This window comes from Strigops habroptila, chromosome W (genome assembly GCF_004027225.2).
Source record: "Strigops habroptila isolate Jane chromosome W, bStrHab1.2.pri, whole genome shotgun sequence".
Taxonomy (NCBI): Eukaryota; Metazoa; Chordata; class Aves; order Psittaciformes; family Psittacidae; genus Strigops; species Strigops habroptila.
The window spans coordinates 97,423-122,360 of NC_044301.2; the positions used below are offsets into that span (position 1 = coordinate 97,423).

Genomic DNA, 24,938 nt, shown 5'->3' on the forward strand with positions numbered 1-24,938 from the left:
GGATGAGCCAAAACAGGGCTTCCCAACATTGTGGATTTTATTGGCAGAATATAGAGTTGCTGGTGGTCAAAAAATCGCAAGATATGCCCATTTTATATGTTGCTCTACATACGGAGTTTATAGGACTTCTTACAGAATATACCAGGGAAATAAGTATAGCAGTCTGTGCAAAGCAGTCATCAGTAAAGGCACACCTTTCATGTGAATCGAAACTTTGCTAGAGGTATCCATTCTTATTTTCATCTACAGGTTAGTACATTGCTTAATGACTCTTGATATTTCTTAAAATATATGATAGAAAATTAAGCTTCAGAATAAAGCTGCTTTCTTGTTTAGTGGTGTATCTTGAATGAAGCACATGGGGACTTATATTCCAATTAGTTTTTGAGTGTTGTTAGATGACCTAAACCAGAATGACTAATAATAATCTCAGTCACTGCTTTCTGAAGATCAGTATTCCCCAGTGGATGAATGGGATCAGATAAATGTTTGCTTCGTTTAACAAGAAGAGGCTGGCCCTATTGGTCCAGCCAATAGGCTTTTTTTCTCTCTCACAACGTTTCTTTTTAAGCCAAAAGTTATAGCTCAAAATTATAATTGGGACAGGTTGAAAAGCTTCTCTTTTTTTAAAAGCTTTTTCTCAGCTAACAGTTATGGGGAGCTGGTTTAATTTGAGGAACAAATAATTGGAGAATGTTTTAAAAATTTCTCTAGATATACACAAAGCCTGAAATGGGTTCATGTAGAAGTAAAAATTCCTACATTTAAAAATAAGAAAGAGGGGAGATAAGGCAGGGAATGAGCAAAATGGTTTAGAGACAATTAGTGTTTTTTAGATAGCAATGAGTGGGGGAGGTTGGAATGAGTTTACCTAAAAAAAAAAAAAAAAAAAAAAAAAAAAGTAAAAGTTCTGTGGCTGAAATGGCTAATGCCTATACACTGATCATTAAGTCTTTATTATTAAATCTTTATTAATAATCTTTTTGAGATTTCCTTTTTCTGTAATAAACTTGCTTTCATTGACTATTTTCTTATTGTTGATACTCTGAACCTGCAGGTACTTTTTTTATTTATTCTTTTTTGGTGGTGGGGTTTTTGTTCCATCTTCTTTGAAATGATCCCTTCTCTACCTTCAGTGAATGGCTAAAATTCCTAGGAAATACACTGCAACTATCTGGATTACATCTTGATCTAGGAATGATGTGCTTCCTACCAATCTCACTTAGACCTTTTGTGAACACAGATATATGTACATATCCATATTAAAATTATGTAGGTTATATTTAGTGTGTTTATATATAAACATGGAACAACATAACTGTTCAGTTTTTCTGAATTATTATTCTAGGATCAAGACAACCTTTAATCCAACAATCTCAGCCTCCACCTTATTCATCACCTAGAGATGTTCCCCCAGACATATTGTTAGATTCTCCAGAAAGAAAGCAAAAGAAACAAAAGAAAATGAAGTTAGGCAAGGATGAAAAAGACCAGACTGAAAAAGCTGCAATGTATGATATCATTAGTTCTCCTTCCAAGGACTCCACTAAGCTTACATTAAGACTCTCTCGTGTAAGATCTTCGGATATGGACCAACAGGATGATATGCTTTCTGGTTTGGAAAACAGCTGTGTGTCAGAGGGTGATATTCCTTTTAATGTGCAGTACCCAGGACAGACTTCTAAAACACCCGTTACTCCACAGGATATTAACCGCCCACTAAATGCTGCTCAGTGTTTGCCGCAGCATGAACAGACAGTTTTCCTACAGGCACAACAAGTGCCTGTTTTACAACAGAATGCTTCAGTTGCTGCAAAACAACCTCAAACTCCTGTGGTACAGACACAGCAACATGTTTCGCAACAAGGAACTGTAACGTCATATGATGAAGTAGAGTTGGATGCATTGGCTGAAATTGAGCGGATAGAACGTGAATCAGCTATTGAAAGGGAGCGATTTTCAAAAGAAGTGCAAGATAAAGGTAAAAGGATTGTGCGTGTGTATACACTGTATTATATAAATATATATATGCATATAATCCCCATATATATATATAAAAACCTTCCTGTCATTGTCACATAGTTCAATTTTGTTTACTCAGTGTAGGTGGTTCTATGCCATTCATCTTCATTCCCCTCCAACAGTGAACTGTAATCTCTCTTGCATGCTGCTTTTTTTTTTTTTTTTTTTTTTTTTTCTAAATCTGGTATTCTTTATTTGGGATCTTAATGGCTGGAAAGTGAAGTTTTTATGCTTCAAAATTCTTTTTAAGCTACTTTTATTTTGAACCATGAGACTGAATGAAGTACAATTGACATTGTTTATAGTTTCTAAAATCCTAGCAGTACCATAAGTAAAAATTTGTAATACATTTTGGTAGTTGAATTATTAATTAACTCTATGTTGCGTAATTTAAGAAAATACAGGAAAACACTTTTATGCCATTTCTATTCATATCCCAATTTGAACCTAATATGAAGGAGGTGTTAGACTAAAATCACATCTGTTCTTTTAAAGGCACTGTAATGATTACATAATATATACTACATTGTCTTCAATGTTTGTTCAGCTGGATATTCATTATTATGTAGGCATTACAAGCTTTAGAGAACTAACATATATCCATATGGTCTAGCACAGAACCAAATGAGCCTCTGAAGTATTTGCTCTTCACTTCAGTAGCTGTACTGGTTGTCTGAACTGATTTTCAATTAATTTATCTTCTTTGATTTTTCTTCCCCCCCCATTTTTTTTCTAGTCTTTCTTTTTTCTTCAGAAATATCAAAAGTGGATGCAAAACCCACATGTAAATCTTGAAGATATGGTTTATAAAGTAGATAGTGATAGGTTAACATAAGTATTTTTCAGAAGCTTACTCTGCACTGTGTTTAACTTAAGAGAAAAAAAAAATATAGCATAATGCTAATTTATTAGATACTCCCAAGAAAAATCTTGCAGAGTAAAAAATGGCACAGATTTGGAAGTTCATAGGTGAAAATAGTTGATTTTGGACATACTTGTGTAGAGGCAACTGAATTTACATATGGTTTGGGTCTTTAACCAACAGAGAGTGCAAGTTCAAGCGTTCTTTTATTACACACACACACACCCCCCCCCCTTAAAGATGCCTGGAGGGGAGTGTGTGTGTGAGAGTGAGTTTGTTCTGTTTGTGTGTAAATATTCTTGTTGCAATTACTAAAAGGATTATTTTTTTAGGTATTTCTTATTTGGTAACTAAATCAAGTTTTGTTAGAAAACACCGTTTGTGAATATACCAAGAAAATGGGTGCTCATCTCAAAAGAGATCTATACTGCCTTTAATTTTGATTTAATGAAGTGGTAGAATTTGTTACTTTGCTTACATCTCTTCTACTAATGTAAAATTTATTTATGGAGAGCTTGTGGTTTGTCTCCTACTACTTAAAAAGCTACTTTTACATCCCTACGCTTTGAGTAGATTCTCCAGCATATTTTAGCTGCAAAGCATCTCAAAAAAATGCAGTGTATTTTTGATGGTGCACAGCAGTCTTCAAACAGAGTAAGACTAAAACACTCATTCTCTTTTGTTCTGGCTTTCAGGAGATGTTGAATATTAGTCGTGAAGTTTGTTTACCATAATTACATAGCCATGAGCAGACTCATATTTGTTTCTTTTGGGGAAAGGAGTGTTTTTTATGGAATGTGATCTCTCCCCTTCACCACTGCTCAATAACCATCTTGCCAAATAAGGATTCCAACCTTATGCTTCTCTTCTACCTGCATTCTCTGCCAGGTCTCAGTTCTTCCTGAGTTCCTCCAATTGCTATGGATCAGGTGCAAGAATTGCTGCCTTATATTGGGACAAATGATCACCATTTATTCACTGGTGATAAGTTGCCCCTATGCTAGACAGCAGCTCTTTTCACTTTGGCTGTTGAGGTTTCAGCCGTGAATGAATAGTATTGAGTAGAAGGATTTTTAGCAGTTTTGGGACACATTTCCTGAAAAGTTGTTACCTTGGAGAAATAGGTTTCTTATTTTTTGGTAATGCTTTTGCTGTTGCTTGTAAGTTTCTACTATGTCTACAATTTGATACGCTCCAGGATTGTTCTAGTTATAGCAATTTTGTTTGGTGGAAGCTTCCTCTATTATTCCTATGGGAATATGTCTGTTAGAAATATATCCAGTAACTCCCAAATTTGTCATTAATTTTTGCAAAGTTGCTTACTGTATTTATGCAAAAGCCTGGCATTTATGCATTTTAGTACATACACTGTAACTTCAGTTCACATTATGTCAAGAAAATAGCATTATTGTAGCATGTACTCAGTCTAATTAGAACAGGAATGTATAGTGCTAGCTGATACTGTACGTAGCAAGCGTCCATCTAGAGATCTTACTCTAGATGCTAGCGCATACTAAAATCTAGGAAAATCTTTGCTGCTTTTGTACACTTTCTGTGTAGGCACACATTCTTGTCTTCCATAAATTATTTTGAGTAGAATTGTACTCACAAGTTCTGATAGAAGTGGTCACTTCTGTCTTTTTTTTTTTTTTTCTCCAATGTTGAGGTTCTTTTAGAATGTTCGGTACATGTGGGAAATATAGATTAGACTCCTTTGGAAATTATAGTACTTTCGGTACTTTTCATCATGATAGAGAGGTAGAAAATTTGAAAAAGCTGGTTTCGTCCTTGTCCTCTGTGTGGAAGGACAAGAGTCAATCTATTCCTACTTTTTCCATCAAGGAAGTCTCTCTGTATTGATTAATTTTGCAAGCAATTTGTCTGTATCTGTTAATGAAAGGAATAATTGGAGATTTTGGAGATCAAGGCACTCGGCACCAAAAGTTACATTCTAATACATCTATTATGTTTAAAAGCTTCAGAACAAACAAGTCCATGGAACATGACAAGCCTCAGGTTTTCATTGCCTCCCTCATGATGGCCTCTATATCCTCATCAGATACAAGTTATCAATCAATAATAGATCATATCTTCTCTTTTGAAAGGATGTGTAATAGATCAAGCTATTTTTTATCAAGACTCAGATTGAGATGAAAAAAAGTGATTCAGAAGGTTTAATACAGAAAGGGATTATCTTTTTCCACAACAGTTGAGAACAAGTGAATCATCCTCTGCTTAGGTACATCAGGATACCTTTCTAAAGAATTAGAAATAATGAAGCTTCACGCATGCTTTCTTCTAATCACTGTCAGTAGTCACATTTCCTGTATTACCTGATGCTCTCGAATGCTTTTGAAACAAGCAGAGGTCCATATTCTGAACCTATTTTCTTCACTTAACTGGGGCTGTGCTTAGTTCACATTCTGAATTTGACTACTCTGAGAAATTACAGGAAATCCTGTGGAGTTTTAGAAAATTATGGCACAGGAATTTTTGCTCTTATCAGGAATCTTTTTTTCCGTGGGGTGGGGAGAGTGTTGAGGAAGAAATTGCATTTTGGTAACCTCACTTCTTTTCATTAACTTCTGCGTTGCCACCGTTCAGATACAAATGGGTTATTTTTGTTTGTAGTCAAGTAGTTCAAAGCTAGTCAGTCATTTTCAGTCTAAACCTTTCTCAGAACATTACATTAAGTTCTTCTTGTTTGTCAAGATTTAGATGTACTGAATTAATTTTCAGGTTCAAGGTTTCTACCTCAAGATATGTCATGCTTTTCTAAAAGCCCCAAATACTGCAAAAATAAAAAATATTAAAGATATTAATGTTAAAAGGAGCTTTGAGTCTTTTAGAATTGGGAAAAGGAAAGATAACCTTGAAAATTACTTGAAAAAACAGAAAGCAACCCATCTTTTTTCAGAGACTCTTTTTCATGTTGCTTTAGTTTTTTATTTTATTCAGATTTGCTAAATTTTAATTTGAGCTCTTCCATACGTAGTAGACTTTTTAGTCTACTTCAAAGACACTTTTATATAATGCAGCTCTCTTAACAGACTGAGTTCTACTTTTACTTGTAAAAGGAACTGTTCTCTAGAATTTGCGAGAAGAGTCAGGGACTCATTAATCACTAACCGTTTCACTGGGAGGTGAATTTTTTAGGTTTTTTGTTTGGTTGGTTTTTGGGGTTTTTTTTTGTTGGGGTTTTTTTGTTTGTGTTTTTTTTTTTGTTTTTGTTTTTTTTTTGAGGTTTTTTTTGGGGGGGTTTTTTTGAGTTTTGGGTTTGGTTTTTTTTTGTGGGTTTTTTTGTGGTGGTTGTTGGGGGTGTTTTTGTTGTTTTTTTTGTTTTTTAACTTAAAAGCATTTAGAAGCATTTTCTTTTTTTAAATGAGACAAACCTAGTCATTTCTGTGGGGTTTTTTTTCCACTATATAGTTTACCTCTGAGGATACATTTTACCCACTTTGGAATCTTACTGTAGATTCTTTGAATCAGGAAGAAGTGAAGCTGTAATAACTATTTCTGATAATTGGATCAGTTAGGGGGCATTTGGATGTCTGCTGTGGGTCCTCCTCTTTTTAGTTAATTCCAAGCCCATAGCAGCAGACGCACACATCCCAAGAGTGTGAATCTGCCGGAGCAAAACTCAAAACTACAGTTATAGGTAAGTAAACTTTTTCTCTTAAAAGTTAAGTTCTTATCCAGCTCTTCTTCTCCCTTTCTCCTCATTACCAATCTCCCCATGAAAATCCCCCAAAGAGGAGACTAACAGAAGAACACTATTAAAAATTAAGTTTGTTTACATCTAGTTTTATGTCGCTCATGAATGAAATGACAGAATGTGTAATTATAACCAGTATGTTACCATTCATTTCAAAAAATATAGAGGTTTTATTTACTTAAAAATGGAGATACAAGTGTAAGTGTAGTCATTTGTATAGCAATCTTGCAGAAGATTACAGTCACTAATACCAGAAGATGAAATGAGACAGTGTAAAATATAACTGATTGTGGCTCTATGTAGTAGGACAATTAGATAATCGGGTATGGTGTATGTTGTGTGTACGAACATTCATTTGGTCTGCATTTTGTAGTGTTTTGTAATGGGTGAAACTAGTACCTCATATAGCTTTCCCAAGAAAAAAGCAGGTTTGCAATGTCCAGTTCCTATAGATGAGAGGCTTTTTTTTGTCTTGTGTTCAGATGTGTTTTAAGAAAATTAAGGGGAAGAAATTCCTCTTCTATCTAGTGAAATTCCAATGAAGTGTTGCAATGTTTTCATCTATCTAGGAAAAATTACTTTATATTTTCTTAAAGAATGAAATATTGAGTGAAAACACTCGGGTCCATATTGGGACCAGTGCTTTTTAATATCTTGATGTCACTATCTTCATCAACGACATAGTGGGGTTGAGTGCATCATCAGCAAGTTTGCAAATGACACGAAGCTGAGTGGTGCAGTTGACACGCCTAGGGGATGGGATGCCATCCAGAGGGACTTGGACAAGCTTGAGAAGTGGGACCATGTGAACCTCATGAGGTTCAGTGGGGCCAAGCGCAGGGTCCTGCACCTGGATCAGTGTAACCCCCGGTATCAATACAGGCTGGGGGATGAATGGATTGAGAGTACCCCAGAGGAGAAGGACTTGGGGGTACTGGTGGATGAAAGATTGGACATGAGCTAGCAATGTGTGCTTGCAGCCCAGAAGGCCAATCGTATCTTGGGCCGCATCCAAAGGAGCATGGCCAGCAAGTCAAGGGAGGTGATTCTGCCCCTCTACTGCACTCTGATTAGACCCCACCTGGAGTACTGCATCCAGCTCTGGAGTCCTCAGTACAGGAAAGATGGACCTATTGATAGAGGGTCCGGAGGAGGGCCACAAAAATTATTAGAGGGATGGAACACCTCTCCTATGAGGAAAGGCTGAGAGAGTTGGGGTTGTTCAGCCTGGAGAAGGCTCTGAGGAGACCTTATTGCATCCTTTCAGTTCTGAAAAGGAGCCTGTAAGAAGAATGGGGAGAGACTTCTTAGCAGGGCCTGTTGCAATAGGATGAGGGGTGATGGTTTTAAACTAAAAGAGGGGAGATTCAGGCTGGATGTGAGGAAGAAATTTTTTACAATGAGGGTATTGAAATACTGGAACAGGTTGCTCAGAGAGGTGGTAGATGTCCTATCCCTGGAGACATTCAAGGCCAGGCTGGATGTGGTTCTGGGCAACCTGATCTAGTTGAAGATGTCCCTGCTCATTGCAGGGGGGTTGGACTAGATGAGCTTTGAAGGTTCCTTCCAACCCAAACTATTTTATGAGTCTATTCTATGATCTTCTACAAAATCATAGAATCATAGAATCGTAAGGGTTGGAAAGGACCTTAAGATCATCTAGTTCCAACCCCCCTGCCATGGGCAGGGACACCTTGCCCTAAACCACGTGGTCCAAGGCTCTGTCCAACCTGGTCTTGAACACCGCCAGGGATGGAGCATCCACGACCTCCCTGGGCAACCCATTCCAGTGCTTCACCACCCTCACTGTAAAGAACTTCTTCCTTATATCTAATCTAAACTTCCCCTGTTTAAGTTTGAACCCATTACCCCTTGTCCTACCACTACAGTCCCTAAGGAAGAGTCCCTCCCCAGCATCCTTGTAGACCCCCTTCAGATACTGGAAGGCTGCTATGAGGTCTCCACGCAGCCTTCTCTTCTCCAGGCTGAACAGCCCCAACTTTCTCAGCCTGTCTTCATACGAGAGGTGCTCCAGCCCTCTTATCATCCATGTGGCCCTCCTCTGGACTCGCTCCAACAGCTCCATGTCCTTTTTATGTTGAGGACACCAGAACTGTACGCAGTACTCCAAGTGAGGTCTCATGAGAGCAGAGTAGAGGGGCAGGATCACCTCCTTCGACCTGCTGGTCATGCTTCTTTTGATGCAGCCCAGGATGCGGTTGGCTTTCTGGGCTGCAAGCGCACACTGCCGGCTCATGTTAAGCTTCTCGTCAACCAACACCCCCAAGTCCTTTTCTGCAGGGCTGCTCTGAATCTCTTCTCTGCCCAACCTGTAGCAGTGCTTGGGATTGCCCTGACCCAGGTGTAGGACCTTACACTTGGCTTGGTTAAACTTCATAAGGTTGGCATCAGCCCACCTCACAAGCATGTCAAGTTCCCTCTGGATGGCATCCCTTCCCTCCAGCGTATCAACCGAACCACACAGCTTGGTGTCATCGGCAAACTTGCTGAGGGCGCACTCAATCCCACTGTCCATGTCACCGACAAAGATGTTGAACAGGACCGGTCCCAACACCGATCCCTGAGGGACACCACTCGTTACAGGTTTCCAACTGGACATCGAGCCATTTACCACAACTCTTTGCGTGCGGCCATCAAGCCAGTTTTTTATCCACCGAGTGGTCCATCCATCAAATTGATGTCTCTCCAATTTAGAGACAAGGATGTCATGTGGGACAGTGTCGAATGCTTTGCACAAGTCCAGGTAGAAGATGTCAACTGCTCTGCCGCTGTCCATCAGTTCCATGGCTCCATCACAGAAGGCCACCAAATTGGTCAGGCAGGATTTCCCCTTAGTGAAGCCATGTTGGCTGTCACCAACCACCTCATTGTTTTTCATGTGCCTTAGCATGCTTTCCAGGAGAAACTGTTCCAAGATTTTGCCAGGCACAGAGGTGAGACTGACTGGTCTGTAGTTCCCTGGGTCTTCCACCTTCCCCTTCTTGAAAATGGGGGTTATATTACCCTTCTTCCAGTCATCGGGAACTTCACCTGACTGCCAGGATTTTTCGAATATGATGGACAGTGGCTTAGCAACTTCATTCGCCAGCTCCTTCAGGACCCGTGGATGGATTTCATCAGGTCCCATGGACTTGTGCACATTCAGGTTCTTAAGATGGTCTCGAACCTGGTCCTCTCCTACAGTGGGCCTAAGGTCTTCATTTTCACAGTCCCTGCATTTGCTTTCCAAGACTTTCATGGTGTGGTCAGAGCATTTGCTGGTGAAGACTGAGGGAAAGAAGTCATTAAGAACTTCAGCCTTCTCCAAATCCATGGTAGCCAGTTCTCCTGATAGCTTCTGGAGAGGGCCCACATTGTCCCTAGTCTGTCTTTTATTTGCTACTGTCGTGGTTTGAGCCCAGCCGGTAACTCAGAACCACACAGCCGCTCGCTCACTCCCCCCCTTCCTCCCCCCGCTCCCGGAGGGATGGGGAGGAGAATCGGAAGAATGTAACTCCCACGGGTTGAGATAAGAGCAGTCCCACAACTAAGGTATAATACAAACCACTACTGCTACCACCAATGATAATAATGATTAGTGAAATAACAAGGGGAGAGGATACAATTGCTCACCACCCGCCGACCGATACCCAGCCCGACCCGAGCAGTGATCTGGGCCTTCCGGGTAACTCCCCCCGGTTTATATACTGGGCATGACGTGCTGTGGTATGGAATACCCCTTTGGCTAGTTTGGGTCAGGTGTCCTGTCTCTGCTTCCTCCCGGCTTCCCCTCCTCCCTGGCAAAGCATGAGACTGAGAAAGTCCTTGGTCGGAATAAACATTACTTAGCAACAACTAAAAACATCGGTGTTATCAGCGTTGTTCCCAGGCTGAAAGTTAAAAAACACAGCACTGCACCAGCTACTAAGCAGGAGAAAAATGACTGCTATAGCTGAACCCAGGACAGCTACGTATCTATAGAATCCTTTCCTGTTATCTTTTACATCCCTTGCCAAACTTAATTCTAGCTGGGCCTTAGCTTTCTTAACCTGGTCCCTAGCTTCCCGGGCAATGCTCCTATATTCTTCCCAGGCTGCCTGTCCTCACTTCCACCTTTTATAAGCTTCTTTTTTCCCTCTAAGTTTCCTCAGCAGCTCCTTGTCCATCCATGGAGGTCTCCTGGCCCTCCTGCTGCACTTTCTTCTAGTCGGGATGCAACACTCTTGAGCGCGTAGCAGGTGATCCTTGAATATCAACCAGCAGTCTTGGGCCCCCCTGCCCTCTAGGACTGTATCCCATGAAACCTTACTAAGGAGGTTCCTGTAGATGCCAAAGTCTGCTTTCTTGAAGTCCAGGGCACTGAGCTTGCTGCACGCTCTTCTCACCGTCCTGAGGATCTCAAACTCAACCATCTCATGATCACTAGAGCCAAGGCTGCCCTGGAGCGTTACATTTCCAACCAGTCCCTCCCTGTTGGTGAGCACAAGGTCCAGCATGGCACCTCTCCTCGTTGGCTCCTCTACTGCTTGAAAGAGGAAGTTGTCTTCCACACAATCGAGGAACCTCCTGGATTGCTTGTGCCCGGCCGTACCGTCCCTCCAACAGATGTCAGGATGGTTGAAGTCCCCCATGAGGACCAGGGCCTGCGAGCGTGAGGCTGCTCCTATCTGTCTGCAGAGCGCTTCATCCACAGAGTCCTCTTGATTAGGCGGCCTGTAACAGATCCCCACAGTAATGTCCCCCATCACTGTTCTCCCTTTGATCCTGACCCACAAACTCTCTGTTACCTCATCACCCGTCCCCAGAGTTCCATACTTTCCAGCCTATCACTGACATAGATAGCAACGCCCCCTCCCCGTCTGCCTGGCCTGTCTTTTCTAAACAGCCTGTAACCTTCCATTCTGACATTCCAGTCATAGGAGCCATCCCACCATGTTTCTGTGATACCAATGACATCATATTCCTGTAACCTTGCACACATCTCTAATTCCTCTTGCTTGTTCCCCATACTACGGGTGTTTGTATAGAGGCACCTTAGCCGAGCTCCAAATGCAGCCGACTCAATGGCTGGGGCAGCTGGAACATCTCTACATGGCTCCAAGCACTTATTACAGGTGCTGGCAACTGACCAGGAGTGTTGGGATGGATCAATGCTCCCCTCCCCCAACACATCTAGTTTAAAGCTTTCCTGACCAGCCTGGCAAGCCTCCTACCAAAACGGCTCTTCCCTTTCTTTGTGAGACCAGCTCCACCAGCCTCCAGTAGACCTGGCCTCCCAAATGGAGCCCCATGTTCTAAATAGCCAAACCCCTGACTATGGCACCAGCATTCTAACCATTTATTAACCTGCCAGACACGCCTAGCTTTTTTAAGGTCCTCCCCTTTGTCCTGGAGAATCGATGAAAAAACTATCTGAGCTCCAGAGCCCCTAACCACCTCTCCCAGGGCTCTGTAGTCCTTCTTAATGTTCTCCAGGCTACTGCTATCTATATCTCTAGCACCCACATGGACCACTAGGAGGGGGTAATAGTCAGCAGGACTTACTAGAGCAGGCAGCCTCTCAGCAACATCCCTGATCCGAGCCCCTGTGAGGCAACACACCTCCCTGGAGACTGGATCAGGCCAGCAGATGAGTGCCTCTGTGCCTTTCAAAGTAGAGTCCTCTACTACTATGACCCTCCTCTTTTTCCTGGAGGCACCAGTAGTGATCCTCTTTACTGGTGCATCAGCAGGGTGTTCATTAGGTGTGGTGGGTGCTTTCTCATTAGCCTCCTGCAGAACTGCGAAGTGGTTCTGGGTGGGGACATCAGATTTAGGAGGAAGCCCCTTGTCGTTAATTGTCCTCTTCCTCCTTTTTTTGTTCGTTTTTCTCGTGACTAATTCCCAGCTTCCTGGGTCGCTGCCCTCCTTCTTTCCTGTATGAGCAATGCTGGACGTTTGCAGCCCCTGCGCAGTTTGGGCCTGGAGCAAGCAGCCCAGCTCCCTCTCAGCTTCCCTGGCATCTTTTAGCTCTCCAACAGCCTCCCGCAGCTCAGCCACCTGCTGCAGGAGGACCTCCACCAGGGCGCACCGAGTGCAGCCCTGTCCATTGTGCACCCTCGCCTTAAGAGACCAGTCGAGGCACTCTCTACACTCCGAGGTCTGCGCCGCAGCTTCCCCTCTCATCGGCTCTGTCTGGGTGCCTACGCTGGCCACCACCGGGGCAGAGCTCCCAGAGCGGGCCCTGCTCCTGAGGCGAGTGCTCACCATTCAAAATGTCCGCAGATGTCAACATAATGTCCATTGAGTTCATTTAGTCCATGTCTCTGGGCTCCATCTGTTATGGTGGTCTCTCAGGATGGGAGAGGTGGTATGTTGTGTGGATTTACTGGGCACCAGAGCCAGCTCAGGTCAGCTCACTGCTGCACTTGCATTGCTTCTTGTAAGGCTTGTCCTCCATTAGTTCAGATGGTTCCTGCTTAACTAATTCTTATAACATGCAACTCAAATCATGGGTTGCAACAATTTAAAGGTTTTTCCATTACAGTCTTCACCCTCTTTGGACCAGACCATAGGGTTTAACACTGCAATGAACTCCTCCCCTTGCCCCTGCTTTGGCTTGGGCTTACCACACATGGCAGTTCCTTAGGGGTGTATCTGCTCCAAGCAGAGCCTTATCTATGAGCCACAGATGCTTCAGGGTGTCCTTCTGCCATGTGGACTCATTCACAGGTCACAGTCCTTTCAACTTGTGTTCACACTGGAGTTCCAGCCTGTCCAGTACAGCAGCACAGAAACAGCAGTGATGCCCTGGCCATCTGCCAGTCCAGACACATGGCCATTGCTATTATCAAAATGTTCCCAGGCACAGCAGACTATGATGATAAGTACTACAGCAAAAGCAAAAAGCAGCCATTAATGAGCACTAGACTCTGATTTACAATAAGGCAAGCAAGCCCTATGGCAATCACAGGAGCCTGTCAATTAATAGTTAAACAGCAATAACAGCTATAAATTCAATCATAGAATCATAGAATAGTAAGGGTTGGAAAGGACCTTAAGATCATCTAGTTCCAACCCCTCTGCCATGGGCAGGGACACCTCGCACTAAACCTGTAGCTGTGCCTGGGATTGCCCCGACCCAGGTGTAGGACCTTGCACTTGGCTTGGTTAAACTTCATAAGGTTGGCATCAGCCCACCTCACAAGCATGTCAAGGTCCCTCTGGATGGCATCCCTTCCCTCCAGCGTATAAACCGAACCACACAGCTTGGTGTCATCAGCAAACTTGCTGAGGGCGCACTCAATCCCACTGTCCACGTCGCCGACAAAGATGTTGAACAGGACCGGTCCCAACACCGATCCCTGAGGGACACCACTCGTTAGAGTTTTCCAACTGGACATCGAGCCATTTACCACAACTCTTTGCGTGCGGCCATCGAGCCAGTTTTTTATCCACCGAGTGGTCCATCTATCAAATTGATGTCTCTCCAATTTAGAGACAAGGATGTCATGCGGGACAGTGTCGAACGCTTTGCACAAGTCCAGGTAGATGACGTCTGGCACATTCCAATCAAACCTGTCATTATCTTGAACCTTTTGAGCCCCACGTTGGACAACAAAAAGGACTGTTGTGGTTGAATTCCAGCCAGCAACTTAAGCCCCACACAGCTGCTCACTCACACCCCCTTGGTGGGATGAGAGAGAAAATTGGAAGGATAAAAGTGAGAGAACATATGGGTTGAGATAAAGACAGTTTAATAGATAAAGCAAAAGACACACACACAAGCAAAGCAACACAAGGAATTCACTCACCACTTCCCATCACAGGCAGGTGTTCAGCCATCTCCAGGAAGGCAGGGCTCCATCATGTATAATGGTTACTTGGGAAGACAAACGCCATTTCTCCAAACATGTCCCCTCCCTTTTCTTCTATGTCATGACATGATATGGTATGGAATATCCCTTTGATCAGTCGGGGTCAGCTGTTCCAGCTGTGTCCCCTCCCAACTTCTTGTGCACACCCAGCCTACTTGCTGGCAGGGCAGTGTGAGAGGTAGAAAAGGCCTTGACTCTGTGTAAGCACTGCTCAGCAACAATGTAAACATCCCAGTGTTATGAACACTGTTTCCAGTGCAAATCCAAAGCATAGCCCCATACTAGCTGCTATGAAGAAAATTAACTCTCTCCCAGCCAAAATCAGCACATGGGTCTAGTTAATTGAAGATATTTTTTTGAATGTAAGGTACGATGTCAATATGAAATCAAAATCCGTAAGGGAGATTAAAAGTGTTCACCAATACATTTTGAAGTAATTTGCTTATTTCTAAAGTTTGTTGTTCCTACAAATGAATTTGAAACTAATTGGCTATGTTAATCTGTGATACATAAAATAAGTAGTTTTCATTAAATGTGCTGTTACTCTGAATTTTTCTTGTCAAATTTTGTGCTGCGTTGTGTATTTCAGAAAGTGTGAGCAAAACCTTAAGTGCAATTATTTTAACAGTTGAGTTTACAAAACTATAATTCTTCACAAAGCAGGCATATGGATAAACCCCAGAATTTGTGTCTCTCAAATAAATTGAAATCATATTGTTTGTGAAATCATATTGTTTGTAAAATCAATATTAATTTCAGGGAGGATAAATTACAGCTTCCAGTCTCTAAAGAAGTGGAGATACTTGATTATAATTTGCTGTAGTTCAATTCTTGTTAATTTCTTGTTTAATATTTCTTTTGTGTTACTATGTTTGACAGGGAATAATGAGTTATCAAACATCCTTAAGTAGAAAATTTTATAAGATCATATTTCATTCTTCAGTTATGCCGATTATGTTATTGTCATTGTCTTGGGTTCAGCTGTAAGTTATTTTTCTCTTTCTTAGTAGCTGGTGCAGTGCTGTGTTTTTTTACTTTAGCCTGAGAACAATGCTGATAACACACCGATGTTTTAGTTGTTGCTCAGTAGCGCTTACTCTGATCAAGGACTTTTCAGTCTCATGCTCTGCCAGGGAGGAGGGGAAGCCGGGAGGAAGCAGAGACAGGACACCTGACCCAAACTGGCCAAAGGGGTATTCCATACCACAGCACATCATGCCCAGTATATAAACTGAGGGGAGTTACCCGGAAGGCCCAGATCGCTGCTCGGGTCGGGCTGGGTACCGGTCAGCGGGTGGTGAGCAATTGTATTGTGCATCACTTGCATTTATTGTTTTCTTTTCCTTTTCCCTTCTAGTTTTATATTCTCTCCCCTTGTTATTTCCCTTATCATTATTATTATTGGTGGTAGTAGTAGTAGTTCTTTATGGTACCTTAGTTATTGGACTGTTTTTATCTCAACCTGTGGGATTTACATTCTTTTGATTCTCCTCCCCATCCCTCTGGGAGTGGGAGAGAAGAAGGGGGGGAGTGAGTGAGTGGCTGTGTCGTGCTGAGTTACCGGCTGGGCTTAAACCAGAACAGTCATATTAAAGAAAACAAACAGAACTTAAGCAAAATGAAGATTCTGAATTCTGCTACACCCTAATGCGTGTCAGATACTCCTATAGTCTTTTTGGAGTTTTGGGGGTTTTTTGGGTGTTCTTTTTTGTTTTGTTTAGGGGGGTTGGTTTGTTTGTGCCCTGAAGGAGGTTGGACATTCCTCCTGAAGGGCTTTCTTTTTTGCATAGTTACCATAAGTTTGATAAAGTCTCTAGACAGATTGTTGAAAATTAGCAGCTGTTTCTGTTCAGATTTTCAGAAATCTCTTCCTTTTAACTGCAGCAGCTGGAAGCCCTCTGGTCTCTATTTTGGAGCCGTTGGAATTACATTCTGTTTCATAAAGCTTACTATACCAGGTTCATGACTGTACTTTCTTAGCTTTTTCTGTAAGGGAGCAAGCGGTGAGACTAAATTTTTTGACTTATGCTTGCTGAGTCTCTCAAGGGGAGGAGCTAGTGCTGTAGGAATCTCTTCTACTGACAGGAAGGGTTTTCTCTTGGTTGTTTAATTCTTTGCTTATTGGAATATGGTTTTGGAGGGAGGTCAGGTGAGAGCAGACTCTCATGGCCAGTAATGCTGAACATTCATGAAAGAGTAGAAAGATAAGAATGGATATTTGCCCTTACTCCATTGATAGGTCATCCATCAGTACCGTTAAAGTAATTTTAAATCTTCCTTGTATCCAGTTTATATTGATTGGTTCAGATTCTTGCGGTCTACACAACACGGTTGGGAGGACAGGGAGCTTGGACAGCTTTGAAGAGATCTGTGAAAAATAACTAGGAAATGAAAACAGTTGTCAGCATAGATTTGTTATTTAGGCATATGGTTATGTGTTCTTTGTTGAAAATTCCTTGTCTTGACTGTTAGCTTTAAATAAGATAAGCTTGTAATTGGCCTCTGGCTGACTCATCTCTGGTGTTCAAAAATTGAAGGTTTGACAATAAGTAATAACTGTTTAGGACTGGTGTATTTGGCATCAACTTATTCATTGCTGATTTAAATAATGCAAATAAGCGGTATTTCAAATGAGTGGAGGCATATCCCAGTAATCTCTGAAGAGTGTTAGAGCTTTAAAATATAAACTCTTAATTGTGTGTAAAAAAAGAAAGTTTGTACTGGAGTCATCAAAATGGTTCATCTAGAATTCAGCATTAGAGGATCAGTTGTCTTTGTGGCTCTGAAGAGGAGTACATTCACATTTAACCATCTTGGATATGAAGTCTCCACCTGAATCCCTTACGAGGTGTAAATGGGGAAGTGGTAATTTATCTGTTGTGTCTTCAAGATCATTCAGAAATCTCTGGATTTTAAAGTCTACCAAACAGTATTAATAGAGCGGAGCCTTACCATTCTTCTAAAACAAAGCTCAGCAACCATGCACATGTTTATTATTTAGACTTGTTAACTTTTCACAGGTATTTACAAAAGTCCCATTTCAGTTTGCTAGGACAAGCAGTTCTAGAAGTTTTAGGCTATCATCCTATTATAGTCATTTGTTGAAAGAGTTTAATCTGGGACCTAAGACAGTCATCAGGTTTGCAAGAAAGCAGTAACATCGGAGACTCCAGCACTAGTGGTGGTCTGGCTGCTGCTTTGGAAAGATTTCAGATTAAATGGAAGAATGGAGATACTTCTTTAATACAGCTCCCCTCATCCAGCTGCTGGATGCTCAGCTTCCAAGTATATCTGTTTTCAGGATGGATATTCTTCAAATCACAATTGACTTGCAGTTTCAGCAGAAATGTATTTGAAGATATCTGTGGTTATTCCAGTGCAATGTGTTTTTGCACAAAAGTTCTGCAGTAATAAATTTCTAAATCTGAAGGTACTCATTGTTTTGACACACAGATATTTCCAAAGATGAAGGCCACAACCTGTCTCCAGGAATACTGTTCATAACAGGACAGGTGAGACACAACTGCTTGGAAATCCAGCTAACCTTTTTTTCCATTTTGAACTTGTGGTTCCTTTAATATTTTGTTTCTTGCACCACAGTGACCCATTTAATTTGACAGAACATTTCTGCTATTTTTTTAGAATAAGGTAGCTTATGATTTTATTTTGAGTATCAAGACACTGCCTTTTGGTGAGCATATTGCAATGTAAAGAGGACATCCATGGAGATTGGCCCAGCCAAAAGGTTGCATACATAGGAGAATAACTGGGATCAGACTGTACTCCAAACTGTCATAAATTTGTTCAAGGAATTGAACAAAATGTAGGTACGTTTTGGATGTTATCTACATTGGGGGTGTGTGTGTGTGTGAGAGGAGTGAATAATGTTTCTAAAAATAAAAGAATCTGAGAATAACAAACTTAGATACCTGATCTCTAATATAGTCAATATAGTCAGAAAGCTCTTCTATGGCTTACTACATATTCCTTTTATTAAGAAAACTCTTACAAAGAGTGAAGGAAAAGGATCCTGATCAGGCTTTATTGGTCTCAAGAGCTTATGAGCCTACCTGTTCAGAACTGTGGCAAGCTTTGAATCTAGGTCTGCAGGATTTGAAAGAAAAACATTAGTCTAATATTTTTGCAAAGTCCTGGATCATGATGATAAAAAGAAATACTACTATCTATGGAATAAAGTGGATGAAGCTTGGATACTGATGCCTTGAAGGTTATGAAATATATTTGAATGGATATTGTAAAAGTTCCTAAGTTCATCTGTTCGTTAAGACCCTAAGGGGTCTCGGTACTCATGCCTTAACAAGGCAGATTTATTCAAATTTGCATATATTTGATTGTAAAAGAGAAGACCTGAAGACATCTGTTTTCAGAGGTTAATTACTCTTATTTTCTCTGATACTCTATTAATTATTCTCATATAGTTTAAAGTGAGTTCAAGATTTGATAAAAACCCTCGAAGCCCAAAGCCCGATGGTGTTTTTCACCTTTCGTATTTCTGCAGCTATGATGGCAACCTAAAAAGTTTTTCTGCTCATTCAGTGGAAATTTTCCATTTATGCTCAATGAAGATAGTGGTACTATGTACTCATCCTACCTTTAATGTCCTCGTTCAACCTGATATTTTCATATCCTTGGGCCAGCTTTTTTGTCCTAGATCCAGAAATCTTATAGAGGCAAAACAGTAATGATCAATTCTAGTTCTCAGGATTGCCATCAAGATGCACTGGAAATATATGAAAAATCTGTGAGTAATCTATAACTGTCTGCAATCGCCTTACCATTTGGGAAAAGAAAACTTTGAAGGCATCCCTTTCTTCTCAGATAAGATGTCAACAGGTTGTGGTTATAACTTACTAAAACATCAGCACCCAGTTGTCAAGAGAAATGAGGAAGGTGCATCAAAAGAGCTCTGTGTTTAGAGGGAATATGCCACATTGTGATGTAATCATTTGTTTATGCGTTCTCAACTTACAATTTCATTTTTTGGATGATGATGAAGAGCAGCATTTTGAGCCTGGTCAGTTATGGAAGTTCAAGAGAGAAAATTGGTCCTACCTGAATTGTTTTGGTTGTTTTATCTCAGATCCTTCAGCATGAGGGTTCTGAAAGGTGAGTTTTGGTTGATCTAGCTACAGCAGTTTAAGGCATCACAGCTCCTGGCCATCTGCCTTGCTCCTGTAGTAGGGGTAGCAGAAGGAAATATTTGCTTGGCTCTTGGCTGACTTGTTCAGTCTGGTAGGTTAATGCAAACCTAGCACTAGTGCCTTAAGATGATGCACTGGACAATGAAACACACTTGTGGAAATGTGAATGTGTGTTCCCTTCTGCTACAGGTGATAATGTCAGTTAAAGGAACGGGGCAGATAACTGGTATCAGTCATGTCTTAAAGGCTACTGTTAGATCCACCATCAGAGCTTTACAGGACTTTTTCAGTGTGGCTGACATTTCTGGATTCAAATGAAAAAGCTGACTGACTTTTTCCTAAGAATACAGGCTTCTCAATTTGTGCTTCAAAATTTGAAGAGTTTTAATTGAGAAATAAGGTAGTGATATGTATGTATATGTACATATATTAATGTATATGTTAAAAAATAATCAAATTTGAAATCTATCCATCTGGCAGCTTCTACTTCATGGCCATTCCTAAGACCTACCATGAAGCTCAGTGAGGTCAAAGCTCTCTTCATCACAGGGAGAAAAAGAATTTTTGTCACTGCACGAAGGTTTCAAAAAAATACATTTGTTTTAATAAGTAGGGTAGGGAAGTTTATATAAGCTTTCATATGAATCCAGCGGTTGTAAAGAAAAAGCAAAAATTTGCATACTAAAAAGCTGCACCTTCAATTTAGCAAATTTATTTTAACATGTCTACCATAAAGTTGGCAGGCATTCCTACAGGTTTTTGTTGAACTTCTCAAAGTTCCTTATTTTCAGGTGATCAGTTTCTGCATGGAGTTTATTGTATCTGTCTTTACTGTCTGCCAGCCATTAAATGTACATAATTTTGGAGTTTTAGGGAGAGATACAAAAATAGATTTGAGAATGAAAATGATGGGGGAAAACCCCCCACAAACCTGTTCGTATAACTGAAATTGATCATGTTGCTACTTGTTACTGTGTTGTAATGTTAATTTTGGAGATGATCCTTCAGAGTTTTAATTCTTCTGAATAAAAATCCTCTACAAGTATAAAAGAAATTAGAAGTCATATGTTATATTTCTAGTTTATAGCTTGAGAGTTTGGGGTTTTTTTTGGTTAGAGTTTAATTCCCTCTTCCTTCTCCCTTCCCTTGCTCCCAAAAAGAGAGCTGGCTCATTGCATCTGGTGATAAGGCACCACAAATCTAGTTACAAAATAAGTTATTTTTTTTATATTGCATTTGTGGTCTAGATGTTTTGACAATAGATCTACAACAGAATTTCCAACCTGTGTTTGATCATTACTTAGACTTAAAATAATATTCTCTGATTACAGAGAAAATAATTGTGAAATTTTTTTGACAAATTATGAAATGATATTTGAGACATGAGAATATAAGCATTAGTGCAGGCAGGGCTTTTGAGTTTCATGGCAAAAATTAATTTTAGAGTACCATGTTGGTAATGTAAATAGGTTGTATTTTAAATGGATAGAACATAGTCCTTTTGATATTTCCATGCGCTTCTCATTTCTATGAATTCTACCAAATTACAGGGGGTGTGATTGGTTCATTTTTTTTTTTTCTGTATTCTACTCTTAATGTTTTGTTTTTTTATGTAAACTGAAAGGATTATTGCAGAGTCAAGCTTTTGACACTACATAAAATTATCACCAAACTTTTTATTTCATCCATGAAAAGCATTATGGTTGCAAAGGGAAAATACTCAAGCTTTTATGTGTGTAGCGGCCCCTCACATGTGTGTGTTATGGTATAGACTCCAACTCTTTATATACTCCTTGTTTCAAAGAAAGAGAAGCATGGAGCGTTGAAGTTATTTAAATAATTTTTGTTCATTGTTCATGTGTTCCCTGGCTACAATATGTGTGAAGTCCAACTGATGCACTGAACCAAGTAGGGAGAACTTCCATCTTAATCATTGCAGATCCTATGTTAGTTCACGTATAATGAAGCAGGCTGAATCTGCAGAAGAGAATCTTTTATAGTAGTATTCCTTAAAACTTGCTTCATGTGTAAATTGATTTGTGGACTTGGATTTCATATGCTTTGAGGGTTTTTTAATGATTAATTGGCACATGTGGTAGACTGACAACAAATGATAATACGAATACATTAAAAAGTATTAGAGAAGTTCTATTCTTGCTTTTAAATTCAATGGGTTTTGTTGTGTGTGCACATACGTGCTGAGGAGGATTAATTGGTGGGGGTGGAAGGGAATGGATGTTTTTGCTTGGACATTTACCTGTTTCTATATATAGCATTTGTGATTTTTCTCTTCTAATTTGTAGATAAGCCTCTGAAGAAGCGAAAACAAGAAAACAAACCACAGGAGGCTGGAGGTGCTACTGGAGGAAATAGAGCAGCTTCTCAGGAGACAGGTTCTGCAGGAAATGGGGCGAGGCCAGCGTTGATGGTTAGTATTGATCTGCAGCAAGCAGGAAGAGTGGACTCTCAGGCAACAGTAACTCAGGATTTGAATACCATCAAAAAACCTGAAGAAATTAAGCAGTATAACGATGGGTTTGTGTGTGTTCCCCAAGAAGACACTGCTGGAGTTCTTAGATTTAAACCTGAAAACCATCCTGAGATTTTTAGGAAAACATTGGACTTTGAGGGTCAAAAGATGGATATCCAGCAAAATGAAAACAGACAAATGGAATTTCAGCAAAATGTGAGCAAGCGGTTGGAAAGTAAACATAATGAGAACAAACAGGTAGAAGCTAAACATGAAAGCAGACAAATGGAAGTGAAACACAATGAAAACAGACAGACAGAATCAAAACAAAATGAGAGCAGGCAAATGGAGATGAAACAAAATGAGGGAAAACAAAATAATGGCAAGCAGGAAATAAGACAGAGGCCTGAAATACCGAAACAGAAGAGTGAAGGCAGGCCCGAAACACCTAAACATAGACATGATAACAGGAGGGACTCAAGTAAATCATTGTCAGATAAGAAAATTGAAATAGCTAGGCATAAACTAGATGTGAAATCTGATCCTTCAAGGATAAAATCTGAAAGTAGATCTGATCCAACAAGACAGAGGCCTGATGGGCGTTCAGTTTCTGATACACTGAGGCATGACCATGATACCCTTAAACAAAGATCTGAGGACAGGCAGGAGTCAGAGAGATACAGAGGAGATCCATCCAAGATTAGAAGGCCTGAATATTTGAGATCCTCAAACAAAAATGAACGTGATTCTAAGCATGGTATTAAATCTGATGGTTCAAAAATTGAGAAATTTGAAAGGAAACATAGACATGAGTCTGGTGAATCAAGGGAAAGGTTTTCTTCTGGGGACCAGAAATCGAGACCTGACAGCCCTCGCATTAAACAGGAAGGTAAAGGAGATTCTAGTAAATCAAGACCTGATAAACCTGGCTTTAAATCACCCAACAGCAAGGATGAACGAAGGACAGATGGTAATAAGAGTAAAGTAGATACTAATAAAGCACATGACAGTAAAGCAGAGTTTCCCAGTTATTTGTTGGGGGCAAGATCTGGTGCATTGAAACATTTTGTCATTCCAAAAATCAAGCGTGATAGAGATGGCAATGTTACTCAGGAGTCAAGGAAAACTGAGTTTAAAGGTGAACAGAAGGACAAAATAGAGAAGACTGTGCTAGTTGAAGATCTAAATAAAGGAGCTAAGCCTGTAGTTGTCCTTCAAAAGCTTTCATTGGATGATGTGCAGAAATTTATCAAGGATAGAGAAGATAAATCAAGGGGCTCTTGTTTTAAACCTAACAAGAACAAGTCATCCAAATCTAATAAAGGTAAGATTTTTTTTAAAAATTTTTTTTTTAATTACATTATATCTTGTACACTCCTGTTCTTTTAGATTTGCTACTCTTGTGGTTAGAAATTAAACACAAACATTTGATAGTTTATATGTTTCCTTATATGGTGATTTTGGGGAACAAAGTGAAACTTGTCTATGGGATTGTCATTATCGAAAATCTTGCTACGGTGTAACTGAAATAATTTGTTTACTGTAATGCAAGTACCTAATGTGGAAACAGTTAAATATTAAGCTGTACTTCAGCTACATTAGTTTGATCTGGTAATTTATCTGTTTAAACATAACAGCTATATGAATGGTTTAAACTGGTTTAAGTGTGTCTATATAAGGGACTGGTACTACTGTAACTAAATCAGTGTAGTTGGAGTGGTGTATACTATGTATACAAGCCCTAAGATTCTTTTATATTTTTAATTGGAAATGAAATGTGATTTTTCCAAGGGATGTTTTGACATGATGCAATAAGAATGCAGTTACAAAGTCCCATCTGCCTCTCATACTATAAATAAAACTCTGGTGGGAAGCCTCCACATTTTAGGCTGTGTGACAATAAGCTTATAAAAAGGTTCTGTCTTTAGGAGAATTCAGATATTGTTGTCTCTATGGTCCAGTGTATGCAGAAAGAGGAAAGAAACTGGTAAACAGTGGGCTGGCATTTTCAAATTAGTAATATGAATAGGAAATTATTCAGAATAGCTTGTAGGTTTGATATTTGATTGATTGTCTCTTCTGCAGATTTGACACTTTTAAAAATAAGATTGCTTTTCTTCTTGGTGCTGTAATTTTGGCTTTGGTTTCAGACCGAAGTAGATCATTTCACATTGTGAAATCAATGTCATTAACTGGTCAGGGTTCCTTTCTTTTTTAATGTTTTTAATTTAAAGCATTTAAATTTCCTACATAGTTATTTTTATAGAGCTGTCGTGTAAAAAAATAGACAAATAAAGTGGCAGGGTAGAGGATTTCAGCTGTATACAGGATTATTTATGAATGCAGTTTCAGGTATGTCACTGCTTATGAAGTGGAGATTAAAATGTTTTCTTACAAAGTTGATCTGATAAGAAATTATGTAGAAATCTTCTTCGTGAATGTATAACTTCATGTGCATGTGTACAGAGTTGATATCTATAATGAATTTAGCACACTGTGTTTGTTCTCTACTAACCTTAGACTTTTAAAGGCTTAATAATTCAGAATGAGTATTACTTATTTGTAAAAATATTAGCCTCCTTGTTAAATATTTTCTCTTTATCCTGGAAATATGAACATTTTCCCTCTCCCTTTTTGAGGTTCAGAACAGGCAAAATTTCAATTTCTTAACAATAATAGGTAGCTAGAGTTGGACATAAAATTATGACATCTTTGCTGTCATCTTAGTCTACAGATTACAGATAAAACATCTATGTTCTTGATAGGGAATACTGAAAACTTTCTGATGGAATTCCGCTCTAGTCTCAAAAGGATAGACTTTTCTATCACATAAATCTATGTGCAGAAAATG

General features: G+C 40.0%; 1 protein-coding gene across 1 annotated transcript in view; it reads left to right on the plus strand.

Moving 5' to 3' along the window:
• Positions 1–24,938, plus strand: part of LOC115601763 (nipped-B-like protein) — a 158,120-nt gene that overhangs the window by 62,584 nt on the left and 70,598 nt on the right. Inside the window, exons 9-10 of the mRNA XM_030472147.1 lie at positions 1,349–1,981; positions 21,921–23,411. Of these exons, the coding sequence (XP_030328007.1) occupies positions 1,349–1,981; positions 21,921–23,411 (2,124 nt within the window). The remainder of the gene's footprint in view (positions 1–1,348; positions 1,982–21,920; positions 23,412–24,938) is intronic.